General features: G+C 35.2%; 1 protein-coding gene across 2 annotated transcripts in view; it reads left to right on the top strand.

The window, feature by feature from the left end:
* Window positions 1-16211, top strand: part of ADGB (androglobin) — a 118388-nt gene that overhangs the window by 87626 nt on the left and 14551 nt on the right. For both annotated transcript variants that reach the window (XM_083832557.1, XM_083832558.1), the window contains 4 exons: window positions 3555-3742; window positions 4742-4926; window positions 10568-10767; window positions 11933-12044. In XM_083832557.1, the coding sequence (XP_083688683.1) occupies window positions 3555-3742; window positions 4742-4926; window positions 10568-10767; window positions 11933-12044 (685 nt within the window). The remainder of the gene's footprint in view (window positions 1-3554; window positions 3743-4741; window positions 4927-10567; window positions 10768-11932; window positions 12045-16211) is intronic.

Raw genomic sequence — 16211 nt, 5'->3', positions numbered from 1 at the left:
CATTACTGACAACATATTTAATTTAGAAAACAGAAGTCTAATTGAGGGCACTGATCAGTTGTTTGTCTTGACTAGCTGTTAAAGGACATAAGGAAATCACCTTTCTTAATTGAAAAATAAATTTAGGTGATATTAAAAAAAAAAGAACCTTTCTGATTCACAGGTATAGTGAAATGAAACAAGAAATCTAATTATGGAATAAAGTCTCTTGGAGATTTTTAAGAATGAAGCATAAATCAGATAGGAGTTATCTGGGTATATTAGTTCACATTCTCAGTAGTGACTAATGATTACTTGGTGTTCCTACAAGCTGCAAAATTCAGTTATTTTGCTTTCTTATTGCTTACATTATTCAGTGCCTACTCCATTTTTTTTAAATCTCAGTTCTAAATTTTCTGCATACTTATGGCAAACATGAAGATTATGTAACCTCAACTTTATAAATATGAATTTTAAAAAAATTGTTTTTTTTTCATGTACATCATGCTGTCAGACAGCACTTGAATATCTGGCTATATCCCTCAGAGTTTCACTTGTTTAGAATGGTGAAGATTTTTAACTTTGTGCTTAATTACATATTTAAATGTGTGAGTTCTTCTGAATCATAGTTTTGAATGGTTGATATTACCGAGTAGTGATAAAAGGTTGTAAAGTGACTTACAGTTCACACAAATTAAAATAATGATTCATTTCTTTTACATTCATTCTAAAAAATTCAAAAGCCTTGAAATCGTAACCCTTTATTATTTGATAGTCCTGAAAACACAGGCCTACTTAAGAATTTTTCGAGATTTTTTTTTGTTTGTTTGTTTGTTTTTACTGGAAAGTATTGATTTCTTCCAACGGAAATTTAGCAGAAGAACAAAAGGAGAGTGAGAACCTTTCAAAGAAATTTCACTTGGGCCGCTTCTTGGGTGGGACATGAAATTTTAGTGTTTGAAATAACAAGTTAGTATAACTAGTTTAGAGAATTTGAAGAAGGGACTTAAAAGAGTTCCCTGGCTACATTGCCATTGACCATTTGACTTATTATACCCCTTTTTCTTGTCCTTTCTGTTTAAGTGGTAACACTCATTTTGTTTGTTTATTTTTTAAAATTTTTTCTTTTTTTTTTAAATACAAAATAAAATCAAATTCTGAGACCTTATAAATTACATTCTGTTTCTCCATATTCCTCTTCTCAGGATTCATAAAGACTAGGTAAATTTGCATTAGGTCCATTAATCATGTGTTGAATTTTTTATTATTTTTTGCTTATAATGCTAAAAATGCTTTTATATTAAACCAGCATTTTCATAAAAATAAGATTAATAACCTGACACTTAATGTCTTACTTGAAATAAAATTATTAAAAATGAGAACAATATTAAATTAACCTTAGATTGAACCTGATCTCTATATTTCCATGCAGCAAATTCTATTCACCTTTACTTTCACGCTACCTCCAGCAGGAAAAATGTCTGGTTTATCAGTGAAATAAGTTATTTTCATGTTTACATTCTATGTTTATCTATGCTTTCATATATGTGAGGTCTGCTAGCTTTTGCTAAATATCTTGTGCATGAATTACCAAAATAGCTGTTTTCTCATCTTCAGTTATGGTCACCCTTGGAGCTAAAAACATCTACAGTCTTAAAATTGCTGTGCAGTTTTCAAATGCATCAACACTTTAGAGCACACTTCTTTCTTACATTTGGCATGCAAGCAAAAACAAACAGGTTAGCCTTTTGAAGTAATCTCTTAGCAAAACCATGGGGAATATTTTATCTCTGGTATATTCTTTAGAAATTCTTTTTTTTCTACAGAATGTGAAATTTCATATTCTTCTCAACATAGCATTAAAAAGAGAATGCATCAACTTTTCAAGTCACATAAGAGTCATATATTAATGGAGTAATGCTTTTTTTCTTTTTTTTTTTTTTTTCTGGAAAGAATTCAATTCCTGCATCTTAGTGTTGATAGAAAGTCGCAGTCACAGTCTCTTTTCCTCTTCTCCAAAATAGCTTTTCCTTTCTTCCTGGTCTTATTCCACCCCATCTGAGAGGGGGAATGTCTTATACCTTGTAATTGTTCTTATGGTTAATATTCTGAAGTAAATAGAGGTGCCAGTCAGTTTGAAATTGACAAGCTCGTGTGAAATATTCTTCCTTATCAATAGCCTCTCAGAAGTGATATGTGCCAATCTGAGATGAAAGCAGCCCTCTTTATTGATGATTAGAAAAGGAGTGATGATATCAATGCCAAGTGCTGAGAATTTGCAGTTGGGAAATAAGTCATTAAGGGTAGAATTTCAAAAGTCTTCAACTGATATTTCACTTTATTCCTTTTGAGTTTGATAGTTGTTTCTCACTGACTACAGTGAGAATTGATTTAGGCAGCAGTAGCAAACTACTTTTTGAAGTAGTTAGTTCAGAAGTGAAAAAACTATATGGGTCTTGTTCTTTGGAGCAGTCTCAAATGATTTGAGTCATTTGGCATAGTTCTAATGAAAAGGAAAAACAGGAACAACAAAAAGAGTCCTAATAGTTTAAACAGTTCAAGACAGCTGGAAAACATAAACAACTGAAGAGCCAGGACGTTATATGAGAACCTTTCATAGCAGCAGGGAAAGAAACAAGAAATCTAAGTCAAATAGTTTGAAGAATGCTCTTATCAATAGTACAATCTCAGCTTTTTTTTTTTCTCTTTTTCTTCAAAATGTATAGATGATATTGATTAATAGTTTCAAAATTAAGTTTGCCAAATTTATTGATGCTGGATTGGAATCTCTTATTCTGTTTTTTATTTTTTAAATTATAGTATTTCTACTTAAAATATTTATCATTTATGTCTAATTAAGGATGCTGTGATTTATGTTGTGTATTATAAGAAATAATTACCGCTGTAAAAATGTAAATAATTAGTTTAAAATTCCTACCTATAACGTCAGTGAAGACTTCTATGCTTGTGTTGTTCACAAGAATCTGTACTTCATCATTTATTTATGTATCTCTAACGCAGTTTTACAGTCTACGTTTGTCTTTCAATACTTACTCTTTTTCTCCTTCCACAGGTACACTAGCAAACTGAAAGTTTTGCTCTCTTAGGGCAACCAGAAAGTTTTCCAAGGATTTTTACTTTATTTTGCACTAACACTATGCATTGTCTTGTCTTATGGCAACAACTTTGTATGGTAATTACCTTAATGCAAACTGTCCTTAAAGCCTAGTTTCTGGAGAATATCTTTGAGGAGTGAAACTCTGCGACATTTCCCCAGCAATAGAAGAGTGTAGGTCTGATATGGTTTGTTCTGTTGTTGGTTGTGTCCCTCCCCAAAAATAAGACCAAGTTTGAAGTTAGATGAGATTGTAATTGACTTGTTTTATAACTTTTTGCCAAATGTAAATTCCCGTAATAAGAGATGTTTAGTTAGACTATAATAAAGCAATAAGATTCTTGCTTATGAAGCGCATCTTATTACTCTAATAAGCCTAACACAAGTGATGTGTTCCATGTAGTCATAGACTGCATTTTCATTAGTGTAATAAGTAAAATGACTTGTTTTCCCTCTTCAGAAAGGATACACATTTATGGCTGAAGCACGTAGTGGTGACCTGCCTGTGGCAGCTGGAAGATGGAGGCTCCGGCTAATCGGTTCTCATAGTCCACTCCCGTTCCTCTCTCGTGAGGCTGTAAATAACATCTTTTCTACTAAAGAAATTAAGGAATATTACATACCCAATGAAAAACGTGTAATGTTCAGGTAAATATTGAGAGAAGAATGATTAAATTCTGCCTTTTACATGGACTATCCGTGACAGAAAAGTATGTTCTTTCCTCATTCTTGGAATGAGAAGGTGTTAAAACAAGCCTCTCAATTTTATGGTCCATCAACACTCAATACCAGGTTTAACAGATCATAAATGGAAGTGTTTTCTGAAATATTGCAACTGATTAATGAAGAACAGGTATGAAGTACAGAGACTGTAGTTTCAAGATTGTAGTAACAGTATTCTCCATTTCTCTAGGCTCAATCTTGAAATCTTATCCATATATCATTTACTGAAATTGCATGTTACTTTTGGGAATTGAACATGCATTAATATTGAGGTTTTGCAAGTGGGGAGGAGGCATAAAGTTTGGTATATTTTTCAGCTTGTCAGACAAAGCTAGAAATAAAATTCAGAAACACAACACTGTTTTCTGATTCATCTGATCAATTTCCATCTTGCAGTGCTGGTAGAAGAGTTTCTACACATTTTACAAGAGCATGTAGATTGCTTTAAGAGAACATCATATTAAATCAGAGCATTATTATTTAATTTTTCTTAATCTTTTATTTTCATTAATTAGAGGGTTGTTTGTTGTTGTTGTTTGTTTCTTTGTGTTTTTATTCTTTTGCTGGGTTACTTTTTAATTGAAACAGTTCCCTCATCTGCCTAACCATATTTTTCAATAAATTCTAGTACAGTAGGAGGGAGAATGTGTATCTGGACATTTTATAAGGTAGTGTAAAAAACAAATGGCAAGACCACCCCTTTTTTTGCAGCCATCCACGCTTATATTGATAATGGATTCACTGCACTAAACTAGAGTACAGGAAGTTTAGCCTATCAGATTGCAGGAAAACAGTTAGCTACAAGTTCAGTTTTAAATGTTTGTCTCCAGCACAGAACAACGTTCAGGTACTTTTCAAAAAAAAAAGATCTGGGATTGTTGGTCATAGTGCTGTGTTTTTTTTTTTTTTTTCTCTTTTCTTTAGGTATTCAGTAAAAGTCACAGCATCACATATTACCACAGTGCAAGTACAAACCTCTGAATCAGATGTGTTCTTTAAACTACAAGTCCTAGATAATGAGGAAGAAATTGTGAGTGTCACTGGAAAGGGCCATGCGGTCATTCCTGCTTTTAATTTCTTGAGTAGTGAAATACATTTGAGTTCCAATGGTGAGTATTGTATTCAGTATTTGACAGTTTTATTCACTATGGCATGTATATTCTTACAGTAACTTTAGATAACCACAGAAAATAGAATTTTCCACCACTTTTTCATAAAATCCCTAGTGGCTTTGTGATTGAGTGAAATCAGCTGTGTTCTTGAGCAATGAGTAGGAATCCTTGTCCCTCAGCAATGAGGAGAGATACCAAAACAATGGATTGAAATAAGATGTCCATCCTTATTTTATTCTTCTGGGGGTTGGCCTTATTTTGTAACTAAGTAGAGTTGACTGAATAATTGAAGTAGTTTCTCAGTTCTGAAAATTTCATGCATATGCTTTCCTTGTCCTTGAGAACTGAAATATACTTTCTTTTCAAGATCTTGCCTTTATTTGTTTGATCTGAAAGTTCAATGTTTTGTTTTTGTTAAGAAACTGATGCCCAAGTTACAGTGCATGGTGGAATATTCATAGATTATACTGAACCCTATCATTTGAGTGCACCATCTTGAGCATCACTCCTTTTAGCAGAATCACACATATTATTGGCTTCTTATCCACCATATAAGTCAGAGTACAAGCAAAAAGACTCTTGAATAAATGAGATTTTCTTAAGGATAAATACTGTCTGATTTTGACTCTGCCTCTACAGCAGCTACATAACAATCATCATGGAAATGGAAGTCACTGAAGGAAAAACTACTTGCCCAAGACTTTCAAATTTATTAAATGTTCATATTGTCAACTCTTTATGACAGCAAGTGAGATATTGAGGAAGTTATCCCTTACAAGAGCATATGAATTTAAACAAAATTTATTTTAGCCCAAATTTATTTGAAATAAACACCCACCACTCCACTCATTTTTTTGCCTGAAAATTTGAATCTGAGAAGTTTATTCACTAAAGGTGTACTTTCTTTTTTCTTTTTTTTTTAATATATATTTTTAAGTTAAATTTTATTGCTGTTCATTATATTGCAGTCTTGTCAACTTGGCTCTTGTTCGTGGTGAGAACTGGTCTGTGTTCAAAGGTCATCTTTCATAAATATGTTAATATTCACATATTTGCTCAAATGCTTTGGAACTAGTGATTGTACCTAACATAAATCCAGAGGGCATTAATTAAAACTGACTCTGTGCCATCCAGCAAACTAACATTGTGAATATATAGTCTGTGTCCAAAGCTGGCAGCACATAAATACCTGGGGTAGGGGACAGGGAGAGAAAGAAAATAAAGCTAGGCTCTTCTCAGTGATGCCCATTCACAAGACAAGAGGCAGCGGGCACAAACTGAAATATAGAAATGGAAAAGTAAGCATTTTAAAAGTTTTTATTTTGTTTTTACTCTTAGAGCAGTCAAAGATTGGAACAGGTTGCTCAGAGATATTTTGGAGTCTCCATCTTGGACATAATCCAACCACAACTGGAAGTGGCTGTGAGCAACCTGTCCCAACTGACCCTGCTTTGAGAAGGAGATTTGAAATGGATTGTTTCCAGAGGTTTCTTCCAGTCTCTGTCATGCACTGGTCCTGTGATAGGGGCAAAGTCTCATGTGTTGTATTTTTTTTTCCTTCCCTTTTTTCTTCGTGATGCAAAATTAATCCAGTATTCTTGGATATTATGTACAACTGAGCAGGTACTCATTTCCAACCAGACTGAATAAAGACAACCTTCAGTTTGAGATTATAGTAACGCTTTGTTTTCATCCCTATGATGGAGCAAGACAACTTCCTGCATGCTCTAGAGAGCATAGTTAGCTTATCTAGGCGTCCTATTTAATGCTTCAATTCCAGGCTTTCAGAAGTTTAAGTTTTGCCAAACTCAGTGTTCAAGAGCTATGATCAGATAATAGCTGTTTGTTACTGGCATTTTTATTATTTGATAACATTAGGGCTGGGGTATTCAAGAAGGTAGAAAAGAAACTGTAATGAAAGGTTTTGTCATCTAAAATTATGTTCAGCCAGTTGATTGACATTTGAGTTCTAAGCGGTGCTTAATTTTTCTGTTCAGAAGCAATAAATACAACTTAATGAGGTACGTGATTCTTAGGTGTATTTTCTACAATTGTCCCTGCAATACTTAGGTCATTTTTAATGTAAATGATGCATGTTCTACATGTTTCTACTACATTTATTATATCTAGCAGATTTGAGATCAGCTACTGTTGTGACATCTTATTTTTTTGCCTAATCTTCATTTGTTTCAGTTTTATATGCACTTCACTTATTAAGACATTTCAATTTTACTAGTAATATTGTGTAATATTTTGAATTTTCCACTACATCTATAGTTTTCATTTTGAAAATGTGTATTCTTCGTAAGCGTTACAAATTCACTTAAATAAAGCAATTGTTTATAAGCAATCAAGTCAGCTACTGTACTCTCCATGTACACCACTACGCATCAGTGTTGTAAGATTAAATTCTTAAGTCCTTTTATGAAGAATTTTAAACAATGAATCTTCTGTAAATCAATCAGTTTCTGCCTGTTTGAGCATATTCAGATCCTAAGGCAAAGACAAATTGTACAGATACTGGATTATTGCTTTGCTAAAGCCCAAAATAGCATTGTATTTCATGTGTTCATCTTCACTATTTTGAACTGTGTAGTTTTGCAACTTGATGCTTTGGAATAAATATTTTATCTAAATTTCCAATGCTGCATAGGAAAATTAATTAATTTCTTCATGTTTATGAAACATGCATCTTGCTATTTCCAGTAAAGCAAAATTAAATACTACAGAGAATATGCTCTTAAAATGTAATTCATCAGATGACAATGTAAGTATTGAAAGGAAGTCATGGAGAAACCATCATGATACTGTGGCTAAATTACCATGGTAATCAACGGTTGCTTTTGATTACTGTTTTTGGATGTGGGAATGGATTAGTAAATTTAACAGTAAACTGGTGAAAATAGAAGTAGGAAAGGTACAGGATAGCTGAGATTAGGACCAACACTACAAATACTTGAAATAAATTGCCAGGTTACCTTCAGTAACATGAAGAAAAAATTTCCTTCAGGAAACCAGCTTGTTGACAAAGATCGTAGTCTGAAGACTGGAATACTATCAGGAGGCACTATTAGGAGAAAGAGAAGAGAAATGGGTTCCAGCTGATGTGGGAAGGGAGAGGATGGAGCAGAATAACTAATGGGGACATTTTGTCTTTGCCACTGCAAGCAGGGGACATAGACGGGAGGAACTTTTCAAAATATCCTCAGAAATCATACACACGCACTAGGCTTTTATTTCAGCACATAAGACTAAGAGATATCAGTTACAGTAACATGCTTGAAAATAGGAGTGTTGTCATTTCAGGTTCATATTCAGAAGTGGAGCCACTGAATTCTAACTGGAAAAAAGTAGTAATGAATTTTTTTTTATGAATTGTATGTTTGTATGTTTTTATAATGTATTTGAAAGTGAAATGAATATTATGATACCATTTAAGTGTGATTATGCAGAGATGCATCGTTTGGAAGGGGAAACTGAGGCAGGGACTATTTGCTGATTTTTATTATTATTTTTACAATACTAGACCATGTGCTTTAACATTGAAGTTCTCTTCCAAAATATAGGCATTCTATATATCACAAAATCCACCTTTTGTGAAAATGTTCCAAATCTTTCAGAGAATCAAAACAAAAAGATTATGAAATATACACAGTATAACAAGTGTGACAGCATCACATTACCCAACCTGCTGACTGTGTAGGTGCAACTTATGGCATTGTAAAAGCATGTTTCTTTGCTGTTGTCAGAAGTTTTGGGAAATTATGTCCTGTACAATAACAATATTGGAACCTCCATACATACTGATGAGAAATTCAGGTAGGGACTTGTACAATGGACATACAATACAAGATTCATACTATTGGTATCCACTTGTTCTCTTAAAAAAAAAAAGAGAGAGAAAAGAAAAAAAAAAAAGTTTTTCCAGAAGGCACTGCCGAATCAAGGTAAGTATGAATTCCTTCTAGTCAGAACTTTGTTTACGAAAACCGAGATGAACAGATAGGCATGCAAGAGGAAAAGTAATTTGGTGTAAAAGCACCACCTGGTGACAATGGCTAGAAGTGTTATTTTGCTTGTGTATGCTTTTCGGGGAATTTTACGGCCAGCGTGTGGTCTCATGTAGGATTACATCATTCTAAACTGAGTTATCGTCATGGTCGGATCATCGTCTTGGCAAACTATTACAGAATTATTGAATGCTTATGCTATTCAGGTTTAGGAGAGTGAGAAGAGGAGAACATTGAGGCGTTCCTGAAAGCTAATTACAGCCTAGAGGGTATCACCTCCCTTGAATCCCATTTACCATAACAGCTAGAGGTAGGCTTCTCCAGAGGACAGCTGCAGAGCTCCTAAAACCTAGAAACCACTCACTGCAGAGGAGCTCATCTCTGCTGACTACAAGAGTACATTTATTTGGCTTCACTACTTTAAAGCTACCTTTTGGTAAATTCTTTGCGCTATTGCTTGGTGACAGCGCTCAAGCAGACATTGAAGATCATTCCTTATTAGAACTTTTATACAAATATTGTGAATGGTAACCTCAAAGCAAGTTATCCTATTGGAAAAAGTCTGTATGCAGAATTATTCTTCCATTTGCAGTCTGAATTGTTTCTTTACAGTAGAAAAGAGTACTTTCTCTGAGATCTTTCTCTGAGATTATACATTTGAAAACACAGGCTAAAGTTATGGGAGGATAAAACAAAAACAAACATGAGAGTATATATAACAATGAGATTTCTCTGTATATGTCTCAGAGACTTTTCAGAATGTCAGATTGAGTATTAAGCTAGTGTTATTCATTTTCACCTGCATTCAGAATTCCTAGGGTTATATTTTTCTTCTATCTGTCACAAGAGGTGGGTACAAGTTTCACATAAATCCCACAGTAGTCTTGACTTCTTTAGCCTGAGAAATAATTACCTACTCTTGCACGCTTCCCTTTTGAAAGATTTTCCTTTTGTGTGAATGTGCACAGGTTTAAATTTTCTGGACTAATACTTCTATTATAGCCTTGATTTAGCACATTCCTGGTTTCACAGTTTTTCCACATTAATACCTCCTGTAAGAGATCAGGGTATAACTTTATAAAAGATAGATCACAAATAGTTCTATACCTCTTTTCAAGACTGGCTTTGTTTGAGCTGTCATCTATGACCTTTGTGTCAGTTTGAAGTAAGAAACTTCTGTAAGGATAGCAGTTGCCAGAACTGTGGCAAATGCATCTCTCCCCTCGTTCTGCAAATGCACACAATTTATTAAATTAGGTTAAGTGGGTGTCCATTATATAGAGTACGAGGCTATCCATATTATGTAATATATAGCACAGCGCTGTGATGGTTAGTGTTGGAGAGGAGTATGGATTTTGCAGGGAAACAAATTATAAGCTTTTTTATAAAAAGTAACAACAGTTATACAGTCTTTCAAATTTCTTACTATGAAGAGGTTTGAGAGTTGTATGCAGAATGAAATCAGGATAATAAGCATAACTTTAATTGGAACCTTATGATCACAATGCAGCATGAGAAAATTGACTATAGTAGTAATTCTTTTGTATAGTTTCTGGGGGCATCTGTTTACCTTATATTAATAGTTCATAGAATTTCTGGAAACTAACACATTTTTAATCATCTTGCAGGAAGTAAAACCCAGATTATTCAAAGCATTACAAAGAAGGATTCAGAAACTGGAGGATTAAAAAAAAAAGGTCATATTTCAACTCCAAAGGGTACCAAAGCTTCTTCCAAGCCGGGACCTTTAAAAGAAGGTTTATTTACATTAGAAGAAGAATCTCTCCTCTTGGAAAACTTTGAAAATAATCATGGAAGTCCACAACAAGTAAGAGATTTCAAATTACTGGAATTTAGTGGGGAATTCAGTGAAGAGGTATTGATAATTCTTTTAGTGCACGTGGAGATCTGATATCCTGAGGCATGAATGAGGAAACCAAAATTAAGATTGTTGTTAGATTCTGAGTGAGGCTGTAGAGAAAGGATAATATACCTATATGAATAACCAACTAACAAGGGGTCATTTTTGTTTTCAAATCAAGGAGGCAGATGTGTTTAGTCCTCAGGCATTCTTCACATACCAAGTTAAATTCAAATATAACGTGGCTTGCAGCTAAGAGACAAAAAATACCAGTAACAAGTTAAACTTCTGATTCTTCAATGCGACTTTTCTTTGACATGTAATGTAAGAAAAGGCCAACTTTATTAATTCTGCTAGAGAAGCACCAGTTGCCAGTCAGCTGAATGCTTTAGTAACACACACACCTGCTTCTTCAGCCTAGAATTGCTTAGAGGGATGTCAAAATTGTGAATTTCTCTTAACTTCACCTAGTATTAGTTGCTTTTCTTAGAAAATAATATTTTGTTCCTCAAGCACTGCTTGTTTCTCTGTTTCCATGCGTTTCTCTACGGTTTCTTTCCTGATAATTGAGTTCAATTGCAACAGAATATTCTAAGAAAAGAAAAAAATCATTGATAAATAATTTCCAGTATTGTTTCTTCGACTCAATACTGGCTTTAAAAGTTGAAAAACAATTTTTAAAAAAGTATTGAGATCATATACTGTTCACTGTAAATAATGTTTCAGACAACCCACTGACCCTGCCATCTCCACCTCACTTTGTGACATTATTGAATGCTGGTATTAGTGCTCAAAGCTCTGTAGTAGGCCTTAAAATGAAAGACAGAATTCTTTGTTTTAGCACATAGCATACACAGGAAAGTAACATGGAAGACTTAATGGAATGTAGCTCCTTATTGTATAGCCCAATTTAGTTTCAGTTCATTAAACACATGAGTAATTGTTTAATTTCACAGGAGTTAAAATAAAATCTTTGGAATTAACACTAATTTTTTAAGCTTCTTGTGAATACCGTAATGTGCAAGCTTGTAAATTAATCATGTGTTTCATTTGCTGAGTTCAATGGCTGCTACTTTACTTTCTGTAGTTGTTATGTCCTCAGCATGTTAACATATTGCATTTTCTTTCACAGTCTCACAAGTATATCATACAGGCATTGGTGTTATATAATAGTTGGCCACTTACAGAGAGTCAGTTGCAGTTTGTTCAGACACTGAAAGAAATGGAGAAAAATGAAATCAAAGGTATGTCACCCTTAATACATATTTAGTCAGATGTTTTATGTTACTGATTTTTTTTAATGTATATTGCTAAAAGCCAAGACCATATGATATATCTTTTATTCACTGTTTGAGTGAAATAATTAAGCATTAATCTCTTTGCTCTGAGGCTTATAGAACTGGAGTTTAGCTGTGTGATTCCATACCTTCAATTCAAAAATAATAGAGAAATCAGAGGTTACTCTGCAAAACTTAGCTGAACTTCTTAGGGCTCAACTTTAGGTAGGGTTCTAGAACAGTTGCCAAAGCATGTCTGAGAGACCAATGAAGTTGCACAATGTCCTGACAAACTAAATCCAAATATAGAAGTTTCTACTGAAAGTGGAGATGCATGCCTGCTAATAATTTAAGAAAAAGCACTAACAGGAAGGGACAAAAGGCCTGTTTTCAGGATATGTATTACTTCTATACTGCCAGGGGAAGAATTCAGGCAGGAGACAAGACTGGGACAGGTACCAAGAATATGCTTTGTATTCTAGCCAGGAGGGGGATGGAGAAATTGCATAAATATTCCACAACCTACCCCCCCACCCCCCACCACCCCCTTTTCTTTTTAAGGGACATAGAAAACAACACATATTAAAAGTAGTTAGAATATTAGTAAGTATCTTAGAAATTATACAAATGTCTCATATTTTCTTCTTTTACCACTGATGCTGAATATTTTAAACCCTAAATATTGTAAATGAGAATACATCTTGCTGGATCCAGCAGCTGGACTGAGGCTGCTGTAGCTCCCTGTCGCCAGGTCCAACCAGTAGGGAGGCTGAAGTTGTATTCCCAGCAGGCATGTGCACACAGAACATATGGAAACTACATATATAGATATATATACACATGGCCAACCATACAGATCATGGACAGGTGCTCAGAGTGCTCGTGAACACAGGCAGCACCAATGGCCTCATCCTGCTCCCTTCTCTGTCCGGACAGAATGGAAGTCTAGTGAGACTATACATGTATAAGGTGGATCTTTCCAGCACTTGGGCTTATACACCTAGTCTGGTCCCTGGATCCCAGCCTCTCCAGCTGCTGACATCTGAAAATACGTACCCTTGAGGCTGCAGCTGTACACCAGTTGCTGGTACAGACTGTAGTGTGCACACACATGCAGCTGGCCAGGACATCCCAGGTTCCAGTAGCTGTGCTTTCTCTCGTGGAGATGCACAGGCTCTCCTGCATCCAGAACTGGCCCTTAGAGACCCGTGCACTCCCTTGCTCCCAGCCCAGTTAGTCTCACTGGTCCAGCTTGATCATATCTAGCAATTACATGCTTGCTTGCACACCAGCACTCTCTCTAGTTGCTGCACTGCAGACAGATGGGCCCTCTGACCCATGGTCTGGCTCCAGTTACACCCCCATCTGTACACGTGTACATGGAATCAACTCAGGAAAGAGTTAGAAAGGAATTCAGTAAGAAGATAGGACAGACTGCACAGCTCAGGCACAAAGCACATTTGGACAAGTGTGCTGAACAACAAACTATTGACATGCAGCTGTTAATTTTTAACCTCTTCCTCTATTTTCCCACTCTTGTTCCTCCCCAAATCACCTAAATCCATCCCTTTATCCAATTTTGGTTCTTCCCTTAAATATCCCATGATAAATCCTGTAGGATACCAAACTGCTTTTTTCCCCACATCCTGTAATGCGTCCAACCCCTAGGCTGCAACCACCTGAAATGGGAAAGGTGATCTGGATAGCTGCTCCGCATGTCTCATTGTCATGGGTTCCATGCCTGGACAGCTCTTGGGGGAGCCTGGACAGGGTGTTCCTCAGAAATCCTGAATTTGGGGCTGATGGCTTCTAGGATAGATTCGGGATTTGCTCAGCAAGGTATTTTTTGGGCTCCCCCTCCTGCCACTCTCTCCGAGCTGTTTTGTGGGTGTGCAGATGAGCTTTTATCAGACAATCTAACCCTATATAGATGCACTTACTGGTTAGAGAAGCTACAAATGAAATGGGATGTTACAGATTTTCATATATTTTTTTCTTTAAAGTGTGAATGTGTCAGTCCATTTACTTATGAATCTCTCTTATAGTTTGAGGTAGTCTAATATCAAAGCATAATTTATTAGGCATTCTTACAAACAAAAAGCCTAAAGCTACCACAGATTTCAGTTTATCAACAGTAATATTTGTGAAAACTTGCTCTCAAAAATGCTGTTTAGAGGTTTCTTTTGTCACCAGGTTCCTAGTATCTTTTTACCTCCATTATAGTCTTAATTCTGGAGCTACTACTTGAATCTTTTGTTAGAGGGAATATTTCTTTTGGTTTCTGATATTCTTCTGCCTCCACCCCACATTCTCACAGGCACCAAGGAAATGCATTGCACTTCCTTGTTGTATTTCTTTTAGAAGAGTTCATGTTAGTCCCACCTGTTGTAATCTAGTAATCTGTCACTCTGAATGAAGATCACCATGCAGTCTACAAGACATAGAAGTTCCCTAGAACAGTGAAATTTCAATTTTTGTTTAGGTCATAGATGAATAAAATCCATGCTGCATATATGCAGTACTTCTGGGCTCAATGCTAGCTATTTATACTGCTACCTGATGTGTAGAATATATTTGGTGGAAGAACTAAACTGTGAGATGAAGTTTCATCATCGAGTAGAGTCTGAAGGCGTCTTTCTGCTAAGATGTTAGAGTAATGCTTGCAGAGTAATATTGACCTTATAATACGTTGTAAGAAAGCACAAGATTTATATTGTCTAATACAGCCAAACAAGGTACCATCTGAATGCTAACTGCATCAGCATGTACGTAAAATTCTACTAAATGACCAAAATGAAAATCTGTTATTTTGATTTTCTAGTTGCTTTGTTGACAACTGTTTCAAATTGAAGATGCATTGCATTTGTTTATAAATCACATTAACTGTCTCAATATCTGTAGAATGCATCTCCCACTATAATATCTTTAGGTCAACCTGTGCTTGTAAACTCTTGCATTCAATTTCAGTTTAGACAGTAGTAGATTTATTATTCGTTAGTCACCACAGCTGACAGAGTATCAGTTTCATAACTTGTAAATTCAGAGTTTATGCCTCCGAAATGTGGATTGATATCTGACTTTTTGATGTGGAAAGTTTATATCTGCTTGAGTTGAAAATGGGACATATTACACTGTATCATGAACACAATAATACTTAAGAGGTTATGCCTTACAGATGGATGCACAGACAGCTATTTTCGTTGTTATTTCACCCTCTTAGTTTGTTGCATTCCTCACAAAATTGCATCCTCTTGCATTGTGTTAAGCTTCTGACTTGGCTACAGCTTGTTTTTAACATACCAACCATGCTTCTGGTGCCTATCCTTTCCTACAACTGCCACCATAGTTTGTAAAACTGTGGGTCAAAGGAGGTCACAATCTCTGATTTTTTTTTTGCTAGTTTTCAGCTGATACTACTGAAACTTGTCATTAACTTGAATAGTCTCATATTCAATTCCTGGTGGCAGTACTCCAGTCATAACTTCCCTTCTCCATTTTAGCTGATACCTTAGCTCATTTATAGTCAACCAGAGTCAAGTCACAGTCAGCGTTAATGAGAATTTTCTATTCGGATTCTTTTTAAATAGAGATTTCTGTGTCCTCCAATAACTGGTGCCTTTCAAAGTAACCAAAATCTATTTCACAGTTCAGATTAACTGTGTGTTTCTGTTTATATAAGAATACCAATTGATTGTGTTCTCATGGAATAAAAACTAGATTGCCCAAGCCACCAACAGTTTAAAAAAACAACACATACCAACAATTCCTGTATTTACTACTTAGCATTTATTTTATGTTCCCCTATTAACAGCAATATTTAACTAGAGAGCTTAGAATAGGTAGGTATTTTGTAGTAAACAATATTTAATCTCTGAATATTTTTCTGATGGTGAACCAGTTTTCAAATTAAAGCAATTTGAAAACTGAGATTTACCATCTCAGGTTGCCAGCACCACTTGTCAAACACACAATTCATATAATAGCAATGTTGGTGCTTAGCCAAAAAGGCATCCTCTCACCATATGATTTTTAAGAAAGCTGCAGTGAGCCAGGTGGAAAATTCCTGCAACAAATCACAATTTCAGGTACCACTTTTTCATGTAAGGCAACAGTGCCATCTGGAGTTAGTTTTAT

The sequence above is a fragment of the Anser anser genome, assembly GCF_964211835.1.
Source record: "Anser anser genome assembly, chromosome: 3".
In the NCBI taxonomy this organism is placed as follows: domain Eukaryota; kingdom Metazoa; phylum Chordata; class Aves; order Anseriformes; family Anatidae; genus Anser; species Anser anser.
This window is presented reverse-complemented; position numbering and strand designations above follow the sequence as displayed.